Source organism: Pelophylax lessonae (assembly GCF_965119305.1).
Source record: "Pelophylax lessonae genome assembly, chromosome: 9".
Taxonomy (NCBI): Eukaryota; Metazoa; Chordata; class Amphibia; order Anura; family Ranidae; genus Pelophylax; species Pelophylax lessonae.
In genome coordinates, this window is record NC_138776.1 from 138,467,444 (window position 1) to 138,479,583 (window position 12,140).

The 12,140-nt window shown below is 46.0% G+C and overlaps 1 protein-coding gene across 1 annotated transcript in view; it reads left to right on the forward strand.

Moving 5' to 3' along the window:
• The first annotated feature begins 3,840 nt into the window (after window positions 1-3,840).
• TM9SF3 (transmembrane 9 superfamily member 3) overlaps window positions 3,841-12,140 on the forward strand; it is a 125,483-nt gene continuing 117,183 nt past the window's right edge. The window contains exon 1 of the mRNA XM_082268176.1: window positions 3,841-4,104. Within this exon, the coding sequence (XP_082124302.1) occupies window positions 4,030-4,104 (75 nt within the window). The 5' untranslated portion in view covers window positions 3,841-4,029. The remainder of the gene's footprint in view (window positions 4,105-12,140) is intronic.

Consider the following 12,140-nt stretch of genomic DNA (forward strand, 5'->3'; position numbering starts at 1 on the left):
CCCTGCAGCACATGTGCTTCTGGCTTTTATACAGTATCCCATAATGCAATAAAACAGCCAGTCTCTACCAATGACTGGGACTGTATCAAAGCCTGTGTACCCATTGGTCAGGTTTCCTCCCACTGTCCAACATGCCTCCCTATTGGACCAGTGTGAAACACTATCTAGACCCAATGAATCACACACTGAGCACACAGAACAGAACTAACTTACAGATTCTGCTCTCTGGTAGGCAGAAAGCAATATAGATTTGCGTGTGTGGGTTACTGGTTGTATTTGGGGACACTGTGCATAGTGTGAGGTACTGGTTGTATTTGGGGACACTGTGCATAGTGTGAGGTACTGGTTGTATTTGGGGGTACTGTGGTGGGTGTGAGGTTGTATTTGGGGACTCTGTGAATAGTGTGGGGTACTGGTTGTATTTGGAGACACTCTAGATAGTTTGGGGTACTGGTTGTATTTGGTGGTATTGTGGATGGTGTGGGGTACTGGTTATATTTGGGGACACTGTGGGGTACTGTTTGTATTTGGGGACACTGAGGATAGTGTGGGGTACTGGTTGTATTTGGGGACACTGTAGATGGTGTGGGTACTGTTTGTGTTTGGGGACATTGTGGATAGTGTGGGGTACTGTTTGTGTTTGGGGACATTGTGGATAGTGTGGGGTACTGGTTGGATTTGGGGGTACTGTGATTGGTGTGGGGTACTGGTTGTATTTGGGGACACTGTAGATAGTGTTGGGTACTGGTTGTATTTGGGGGTACTGTGGTGGGTGTGGGGTACTGGTTGTATTTGGGGGCACTGTGGATAGTGTGAGGTACTGGTTGTATTTGGGGTTACTGTGGTGGGTGTGAGGTACTGGTTGTATTTGGGGACTCTGTGGATAGTGTGGGGTACTGGTTGTATTTGGGGACACTGTAGATAGTGTGGGGTACTGCTTGTATTTGGGGGCACTGTGGATAGTGTGGGTACTGGTTGTATTTGGGGGTACTGTGGTGGGTGTGATGTACTGGTTGTATTTGGGGACTCTGTGGATAGTGTGGGGTACTGGTTGTATTTGGGGACACTGTAGATAGCGTGGGGTACTGGTTGTATTTGGGGGTACTGTGGTGGGTGTGAGGTACTGGTTGTATTTGGGGGTACTGTGGTTGGTGTGGGGTACTGGTTGTATTTGGGGGTACTGTGGTTGGTGTGGGGCACTGGTTGTATTTGGGGTCACTGTGTTTCGTGTGGGGTACTGGTTGTAATTAGGGGTACTGTGTTTCGTGTGGGGTACTGGTTGCATTTGGGGACACTGTGAATAGTGTGGGTACTGGTTGTATTTGGGGACACTGTAGATAGTGTGGGGTACTGGTTGTAATTGGGGGTACTGTGTTTCATGTGGGGTACTGGTTGTATTTGGGGACACTGTGGATAGTGTAGGTACTGGTTGTATTTGGGGACACTGTAGATAGTGTGGGGTACTGGTTGTATTTGGGGGTACTGTGGTTGGTGTGGGGTTCTGGTTGTATTTGGGGACACTGTAGATAGTGTGAGGGACTGGTTCTATTTGGGGGTACTGTGGTTGGTGGGGGTACTGGCTGTATTTGGGGACACTGTGGTTGATGTGGGGTGCTGGCTGTATTCGGGGATACTGTGGATAATGTGGGGTACTGGTTGTATTTGGGGGCACTGTGGTTGGTGTGAAGTACTGGTTGTTTTTGGGGGCACTTTGGTTGATGTGAGGTACTGGTTGTCTTTGGGGGTACTGTGGTGGGTGTGGGGTACTGGTTGTATTTGGGGACACTGTGGATATTGTGGGTTACTGATTTTATTTGGGGACACTGTAGATAGTGTGGGGTACTGGTTGTATTTGGTGGTATTGTGGTTGGTGTGGGGTACTGGTTATATTTGGGGACACTGTGGATAGTGTGGGGTACTGTTTGTATTTAGGGACACTGAGGATAGTGTGGGGTACTGGTTGTATTTAGGGACACTGAGGATAGTGTGGGGTACTGTTTGTATTTAGGGACACTGAGGATAGTGTGGGGTACTGGTTGTATTTGGGGACACTGTAGATGGTGTGGGGTACTGCTTGGGGACACTGTGGAAAGTGTGGGGTATTGGTTGTATTTGGGGACACTGTGGATAGTGTGGGGTACTGGTTGTATTTGGGGGTATTGTGATTGGTGTGGGGTACTGGTTGTATTTGGGGACACTGTAGATAGTGTGGGGTACTGGTTGTATTTGGGGACACTGTGGATAGTGTGGGGTACTGGTTGTATTTGGGGACACTGTAGATAGTGTGGGGTACTGGTTGTATTTGGGGACACTGTAGTGTGGGGTACTGGTTGTATTTGGGGACACTGAGGATAGTGTGGGGTACTGGTCGTATTTGGGGACACTGTGGATAGTGTGGGATACTGGTTGTATTTGGGGACACTGTGGATAGTGTGGGATACTGGTTGTATTTGGGGACACTGTGGATAGTGTGGGATACTGGTTATATTTGGGGACACTGTGGGGTACTGGTTGTATTTGGGAACACTGTGGATAGTGTGGGGTACTGGTTGTATTTGGGGACACTGTAGATAGTGTGGGGTACTGGTTGTATTTGGGGACACTGTAGATAGTGTGGGGTACTGGTTGTATTTGGGGACACTGTGGATAGTGTGGGGTACCGGTTGTATTTTGGGACACTGTAGATAGTGTGGGGTACTGGTTGTATTTGGGGACACTGTAGATAGTGTGGGGTACTGGTTGTTTTTGGGGACACTGTGGATAGTGTGGGGTACTGGTTGTATTTGGGGACACTGTGGATACTGTGGGATACTGGTTGTATTTGGGGACACTGTGGATAGTGTGGGATACTGGTTGTATTTTGGGACACTGTGGATAGTGTGGGATACTGGTTTTATTTGGGGACACTGTGGGGTACTGGTTGTATTTGGGGACACTGTGGATAGTGTGGGGTACTGCTTGTATTTGGGGATAGTGTGGGGTACTGGTTATATTTGGGGACACTGTGGATAGTGTGGGATACTGGTTGTATTTGGGGACACTGTGGGGTACCGGTTGTATTTGGGGACACTGTGGATAGTGTGGGGTACTGATTGTATTTGGGGACACTGTGGATAGTGTGGGGTACTGGTTGTATTTGGGGACACTGTGGATAGTGTGGGGTACTGGTTGTATTTGGGGGTATTGTGATTGGTGTGAGGTACTGGTTGTATTTGGGGACACTGTGGATAGTGTGGGGTACTGGTTGTATTTGGGGACACTGTGGATGGTGTGGGATACTGGTTGTATTTGGGGACACTGTGGATAGTGTGGGATACTGGTTGTATTTGGGGACACCGTGGGGTACAGGTTGTATTTGGGGACACTGTGGATGGTGTGGGGTACTGGTTGTATTTGGGGACACCGTGGGGTACAGGTTGTATTTGGGGACACTGTGGATGGTGTGGGGTACTGGTTGTATTTGGGGACACCGTGGGGTACAGGTTGTATTTGGGGACACTGTGGATAGTGTGGGGTACTGCTTGTATTTGGGGATAGTGTGGGGTACTGCTTGTATTTGGGGACACTGTGGCTGTTTTAGGGTTACTTGGAATGACGTGGAACACCGAGGTCACTGCCAAGGTTTGTACAAGTTCTATCCTCCACTCGCAGCTGCTCCCCACAATCCCTTTTCTGTGTCACACTGAGCTGTATAAACTGTGAATGTCATATATCACATACAGGACTCCCCTCGGTCACAGCCCTCTGGATTAATCATCAGTCAGAGCGCGTGACACGCCGCCAGCCATCCACCTAGGTGTTAGCACAGGTATCCCAGCCCCCTCCCTGTCCCCACACTGTGCACTTCCGGGATGCTGGCAGGAGGTGAGGCACTTCCGGTTTGTAGCTCCGTGGCCGGATGACGTGGCTGAGCGGCCGCTGAGGAGGCGGCGGGTGTCGGAGAACGGGCAGCTTGAGGAAGCAGCGGAGGAAGAACCGAGGAGCCTCCGAGACATTAAGCCGCTTGGTGTTCCGAGCCGCCGGGACAGGATGAGGCCGCTCCGGTTGCTGCCCTTGTTGTGCGTGTTCCTGCTGGGTGTGCGGGCGGATGAACACGAGCACACGGTAAGACGGAGGAGGGGACGGTGGCCGGTCGGGAGGGAGAGATGCGGACTAAAAGTATGTGCTGTATGTCCGGGCCTGCCTAGTGCAGAGGAGCCGCTCCGTGTAGGCCGCTGTCAGTGCAGTGTCAGGCCTAAGCCGGCTCTCCTCCCTCATACACAGGCCTGACATGTCTCCTGATCAGGAAGTGCCTGGCCTGAGAGATGGCGGAGACACCGAACTCAGATCGGCTCTTCCTTCTGACAATCTCAGCTGTTCTCTGCCTAGTGATAGAGGTTACCCAGCCTGGGCGCCCAATATAGAGGGTACTGAGCCTGGGTGTCAGATATAGAGGGTACCCAGCCAGGGTGTCCGATGTAGAGGGTACCCAGCCAGGGTGTCCGATGTAGAGGGTACCCAGCCCGGGTGTCCGATGTAGAGGGCATTTGACTAGGGTCAGTGTCACTACTGGTATCATGAGGCGATACCTGGACCTTATAGAGGTTGCACAGGCAGTCCAACTCCTCCAGGATGGCCCATCAATACGTGCTATTGCCAGAAGGTTTGCTGTGTCCCCCAGCACAGTCAGAAGAGCATGGAGGAGATCTGGGAGAGCTAGACAGGCCCGTAGAAGGTCCTTAACCCATCAGTAGGACTGGTATCTGCACCTTTGTGCAAGAAGGACAGGATGAGCACTGCCAGAGCCCTACAAAATGATCTCAGCAGGCCACTGGTGTGTGTGTCTCTGACCAAACAATCAGAAACAGACTTCATGAGGGTGGTCTGAGGGCCCGATGTGCTCACTACCCGGCAACATGGAGCTCGATTGGCATTTGACACTGAACACCAGAATGGGCAGGTCTACCACTGGCACCCTGTGCTTTTCACAGATGAGATCAGGTTCTGGAGAAGCAGTGGTGAACGTTATGCTGCCTGTAACATCGTTCAGTATGACGGTTTTGGTGGTGGGTCAGTGATGGTCTGGGGAGGCATATCCACGGAGGGATGCACAGACCTCTACGGGCTGGACAATAGCACCCTAACTGCCATTAAATATTGGGATGAAATCCTTGGACCCATTATTAGACCATATGCTGGTGCAGTGGGTCCTGGGTTCCTCCTGGTGCACAACAATGCCCGGCCTCATGTGGCAGCCAGTTCCTGGAGGATGACGAAATTGATACCATTGAATGGCCCTCACACTCACCTGACCGAAATCCAATAAAACACCCCAGGGACATTGTTTTGATCCATCTGACACCGTCAAGTTGCACCTCAGTCTGTTCAGGAGCTCAGTAATGCCCTGGTCCAGATCTGGGAGGAAATACCCTAGGACACCATTCATCGTCCCATTAGAGCATGCCCCGACATTGTCAGGCATGCATAGAAGCACGTGAGGGCAATACAAACTACTGAGTACCATTTTGAGTTGCTACAATGAAATTTCAGCAAAATGTACTAGCCTGGGGCTTCATTTTTATTTTTACTTTGATTTTTTGGGTGTCTTTGAGTTCAGCCCTCTGTAAGTTGATGATTTTAATTTCCATCAAGCTATGTGGCATCCTTTGCTTCCTAACACATTACCCAGTCCAAATCAGTGTAGATATCGGGCATGATATTTTTCCCCTTGAGATCTGATGTGTTTTTCAAAGTCTTCCTTTAATTATTTTGAGCAGTGTATGTAGAGGGTGTCGTATAGCTTCCCATTCACACACAGGCCACACACCTCGCCAGCTGCATTCATCTGGATGTGTTCTGTAATGTTCTATAGCCAGCATTTAGTTCTACACCGGCAGCATAGTATTCTGGCCTTTACCCAACCAATCTTAAAACTGTTTTGTAACACCTATAATAACTAACCTGTGGAAGGAAGATCTGTATACGTGCCTATTTTTAGTCATGTGATCTGACTCTCCTGTGTTGTCCAGAGGTGACTGCAGGGGAGAAGAGGAAGCCCCAACAACGGATGGGCTATTGCAGCCTATGGGTGACATCACCGCTCAGGCATTACTAGCCACTGTTGAGTGCTCCTTTCTCCTGCAGCTGGCTGGCATGGCATCACATGACCTGAGTGGCTCTCAGAATAGGTAAGTATAAAGATCTTTCTTCCACAGGTTAGAAACTGTAGGTGTTTGGCTAGAGGTGAAGCAGTGTGGAGCTAAAGGCTTTTATACTCTCCTTTTCTCCAACAGTCCCCATCTGATTCTGGTATCTGTGTGCTGTGTTTTGGCCATCTACATTGGCTGGCACAGGATTTTGTCACTCTTGCACTTGTGCAGGTGGCGTGTCCACACAACAATTTTGCTGAAATAACATTTAATCTTTTCTTTTAAAATATATAAAATCACAATACATAATGCTGTCACCCTGTGAGTAGTACTGCACCAAACATCAGAACCTCGGCTCTCTATCCACTGCATTTTGTCTAATGCTTTCTTACGGAGTGTTCCCAAACCTTTGTCATGTCCCAACAATCGTGCTTTTATTGGCAGGTAGTTTTGCATGTGCTCCGGTAGAACACCTATTGTCTCAGCGATGCAGATTGAGAAACACTGACATGTAGAAGATTGTTGTGGTGGTTTCCTGATAGTAGGCCTATAAACCTGTTTTCTGCCTGTGCTCTATAGCAAGCAAATGGAAGCAAACCTTTAGTGGAACATTAAGGGCTTGTTCACACTGTGTGTTTTGCCGTACAGATAAATGATAGGGCACATAGAAATTAATTGTAGAGCGCAAATTCCCTTTACTGCATCAGAGTATGTTGTATTCCGCTGCGGTCTATAGACTTTAATGAGGTGTCATTTTGTTACACTTGAATGAAGTTAAAGAGGTTGTAAACCCCCCCCCCCCCCCCCCCCCAAAAGAAAACCCTGTAAGACAAAGGCATAATGAGCTAGTATGCATCGCATACTAGCTCATTATGAAATACCTTAGAATGAAGCCCCCGCAGTGCCGCCCACTCAGCAGAGATACGGCCAACATTTTCGGCCGTCCTGGTTCACGTCTTCCGGCCATCTGATTGGCCGAAATCGCTATGATCTCACTCCCGCGCATGCACGCAGCAGCCGCCGTTTACGGCACGGGTGGCCGTTCCTTCAGAGTGCATGCGCCGATGACGTCATCAGCTGCATTTAAAGTAAATATCTCCTAAACTGTGAAAGTTTAGGAGATATTTACAGTACCTAAAGATAAACCTTATTAAAGGCTTACCTATAGATACAAGTTATGAGAGGGTTTACAACCTCTTTAAGCTTGCCATACACAGTTCAAATCTCAACTTTTTCAGCAGGAATCGGATGAGATTTGAACCATAAATGGACAGGCTAAAAGTAGCAAGTTGAACGCTCGATCAACTTGGGTACAACCAGCCTGTCGGATTTGCTTGCTATTATCACAAGCAGCTGTTTTAGATGCAATAATCACTGTCTTCTCCTGGCAGGGACGGCTCCCCCCCCTGCTGGGTGAAGACAATTGCTGTGCAGGAGGGATTCCCCTGTCATCACTGTCTGTGTTGATGGGGGAATCATGCAATTTTTTTTTTTCCAGAAACAAATTTGCGCCGACTGTAGCCTGCCTTAAAAAGGCACACAAATTAAACCGTTTGCACTGCAACAGCGTTTTCCACCACCCATTCACTGCCCCTTCACATTGGACACCAGCCTGCATTGTTTTAGTGTGCAAGCTGGGGTCAACGGGTTCTAAATCGTATCTTAACTCAAGAACAAATATTTAATATATTACAGCTTTCCAGTCTCTGGATGTGTATATATTTTTTTGCCTTTTTCTTTGTTTTGACCTGGTAGTCCTGCCTATGTCACACCTCTTGTCCTAGGGTGGCAATGCTCACTCACTGTACTGTTTAACTGTATTGCATCTGTCGAGGAGCTGTGTTGTCACCAGACTTGTATAAAGTACTCGAAATTTCTACTTGAGTAAAAGTACAAGTGCTCGATCAAAAAATTACTTGAGTAGAAGTGGAAGTGCTCGCAGAAAAAGTTACTTAAGTAGAAGTACTAAAGTATTCAACATTTTTTTTACTTAAGTATTGCAAGTAGTTTTTTCAAAAAAATTGCTACTTAAGTACTAAAAGTAAAAAGTACCAGTAGTTTTGAAAAAAAATTTCTACTCAAGTACTGAAAGTAGAAGTAGAAGTACTGTGTTATGTAGTTATTAAAGAAAGAAGTCAAAAGTATGAACATCATATTGTTTTTATTATTTCAAATGATTTATTCAAATGATTAACCTGTGTTTGTTAGTAGTTTCTTGATGCACTTTAAGCGCTGTAGCACCATTTATTTGTTTGTTTCATATTTTCTTTTTATTGGAAAGATTTGGTATAGCAGCTTTTATTATACACAGCCTTTATTTTCGTATGCTCTGATTTACAAATGACATTATACACATTTTTTTGAGCTTTATGCAACCTGCCATCTACTGTTCTGGCAGTGGTAGTTTTTTTAAAAGTAACGAGTAACTATGCAGCACAAAAAAAAAATACTTGAGTAGAAGTATCGAAATCATCGAAAAAATGTAGTGAAGTAAAAGTAGAAGTAGGAGAAAAAAATTCTACTCTAGGAAAGTACAGATACCGCATTTCGGTACTTAAGTACAGTACTTAAGTAGTTCTACTTCGTTACTATACATCTCTGGTTGTCACCCAAGGATGGGAGTGGTTATTGGACTACGGATCACCTCCCTCTCCTCATCTACATATCAGGGAGGTTTTCTGTAGTTAACAGAGGTAAAATGGGCCAGTTTTACAACATTGCTTGTGATAACACAGCAGAGTGTATTGCACTGTATTTGTTAGGATTGTCATATATATTCACGTATCCATATAGAACACTTTCCATGGTATATTTAATCAGCCAAAAGAGAGCAAATAAAAGAAGTTCATTGTTAGGATTTTCATACATTTTGAAACTGGGGAGTGGTCATTTGTTTCCTATGGAGCGGAACTTTTTTTTTTTTTTTTTTAGGCATTTTGATACCTATTGTAACTTTTCACTATATGCAGTAATTGTTAGACAATAAAAGGCCTATTTACCACCAGGTGCATTGAAGTGGTTGTAAAGATTATGTTTTAAAAAACTTGTTCTGCTTACCTGCTCTTTGCAGTGTTATTGCACAGAGCGGGCCCGATTTACCCCCCCCCCCCTCGCTTTGAGTTCCCTGCTGGCGCTCTAGGCTCCTCATTTCTGCGCGCAACCATGGGAAGTTGCTACGCAGGATTTGGCTAAAAACAGCAGTAGCCAATGGCTCCTGTTCTCTCACTGAGTCCTGTGAGGAGAGGAAAAGCGAGCAGCGCTGCTGCACTCGGGCACAGCACTGGACCTACAAAGGATTCAGGTAAGTATTAGGGGGCGATTCAACCACGGGGACTTTTTTTTTTTTTTTTTGTCCTACTTTTAGAACCACATTAATGTGTGTAAATACATACATGCAGTATTTTTGACAATGCAGTGCACAACTGCATGTTTTAGGGCACTAATAACATAGGTACATTTTTTTTTTTTTCTTAAGTACATTGAAGTGTTATTTACAAAGAATGACACAGCAGCCCTAAAGGCTAAAGTGTGACTCCATTCCTAATTGCCAGTTGAGCTTTTTATCTGGATGGTTTCATTGGAAAACTTATCATGCCTTCAGATGTCTGCAGTAGGAATAGTAGACATTTGGTCCAAAACATTCTATTCCAGGTAATAGCATTTTACTTAATAGAGGTCTTATACCATTGTAGGTATTCAACAGACAGCTAGATCATTGGCAAATGTTGACAAAATTGAAGGTGGATATTGTTAAAGTGGTTGTAAACCCCAGACATGTAATATTAATAAAGCATATCCCTCTATAGTGTGTACTTGTCTCAGTTAGGAGCACTAAATGTAATTTCTTTCTATTGCTTCATTTCTCTATCAGCATGACTCCTTTCTGGCAAGTTTTCCTGACACCAAGAGAAAAATGGTGACAGTTGCGTTCTCCAGTAGATTGACAGCCTCAGCTCTGTTCGCGCGTGCTTTGTCTGAGGGAGGTGCGTCTCTTCCCTTTAATCGGCTCTCAGAGCACCTCACTGAGCTCTGTAACTTCAGCTCTCTGCCCCCTCTTTTTTTTTTTTTTTTTTTTCCTGAACTCTCAGACAAACTTCACTTTGAACGAATGTAGAGGAGAAAGGGCTTGATAGACAGGTATAATTTATATAGGATGATTTGTTTAATTTCTGTATTACCTGAGACCAGTCACTTCACTGGGTATATAGAAGGGTTTACAACCACTTTAAGCTATGGCTACCTCATCTTTTATTTGTAATCCAGCAAGCAGAAACCCAATGTTGCTAGAATATAATGGATCAGGTTATGTGTGTTTGTTTTGCACATGACTGCTTTGTACCTCTCTTCGCAAAAAAAAAATATACAGCGCGGACCTTAATTGCCAGGAGGGCGTCCATGAGCTTCCTGCGCGGCTCGCTCTGTGACCATGAGACTCAGCTCATCACAGATAGGAGTAAGGGGCTGATCCCAGCCCCTTACCACTTGATCAGCTGTCAGCCAGTACAGCTGGTCCCGTGATGTAAACAGCAGCCGGCGATCAGCTTTTTTTTTTTTTTTTCTCCTCACGCTGTCAGCATGAGCAGAAAAAAAAAAAAGCCGATCGCCCGTGCTTTTAGAGGGACATCGGTCCCTAAGAGGAGAGGAGCATCTGTGCCCACCAGCGCCATCTATCAATGCAGGTCAGTGCCCCATGAGTGCCACTTATTAGTGCCCTTCAGTGCCGCCTCATCAGCGCACATCAATAAAGGAGAAAAATGACCTGATTACAAAATTTTATAACAAACTATAAAAACTTAAAAAAAAAGATTTTAATGCAAAAAAAAACTGTAAATAAAGTAATTTATGGCTGCCAGCACTGATTGTTAATGTGAGTACTGTAAGCCAAGCGTTGGTGGTTGTTACTGCTTTTAGTGCCCTCTGAGCTTTAGTAAGGCCCCTTTCACACGGGCGGTCCGATCAGATCCGCCTGTCAAATTTTTAGGCGGATCTGATCGGATCCTCCATGCAGCTCTATGGGGCAGCGGGTGTCAGCGGAGGTCACCTCCGCTGACACCCGCTGCCCTCCGCATCCGATCCTGTGCTGAAATCTGGACGGATGGAAACCCTATTTTTCCATCCGTTCAGTAATCGGAGCGGAGTGGATCTGATGAGAGCGGACAAGCGGTCCGCTCTCCTCCGATCCCCCATAGAGGGCAGCGGGTGCTGAGACACCTCCCTCTCCGCTCTGCAAGCGGAGACGGAGCTGTCATCCGCCCGGCTCAGCGGGGATCGCGGATCGATCCCCGCTGAGCAACACGGATCCGCCTGCGGAGGCGGACCGTGTGAAAGAAGCCTAAGTCTGGTCTTAAATGTAATTTACAAGCAGGTTTATATCCTAATGATTGTGCACATAACTCTGACACCCTTGTGCTCAGTTTTCAGTAGTCTGCATGAAGAGATTATCCTACACACCTGAACTGAAGCACTTCCTGGTTTAGTCTAATAGGAACTGCCACATGCACAAGTCTCAGTCATTCATTTTTGACACTGCAAGCTAGGGGTTAAAGTTTATATTTTTGGATCTATAATCTTTTCTGCCTTGAATTCTTTGGTTTTACTGTTCCCATTTGATATACATATTGGGTGACTAGGTTACTATTTATAATATTGTTAAAATGTTTGGGAAAACAATAGGCTATTCGTTATACCCATGTGTGTGTTTTTCTTGAGAGTTTTTTTCATTGTATTCAAATGGGCATCCATTCTTCTGTCATTAATATTTGTGTATGGGGAAGGTAGATGAAATTCTGTATTTGGGGGCTACAAAGTCAAATCAAGGAGTAATGCCTCGTACACACGTACCGATCGTCGGCCGAACGATCGGCCGTCTTTTGTCCAGGGCTGTCGTGTCTGTTGAAAACTGCAAAACACTGCACACAAATATTTTCGGCCAACAACAGCCGACTTCAGAAGTGATGTCATGTGATGGTTAACTTTCCTTGTTTTTTTTTTCTTTTCTGAGCATCCCCAGTC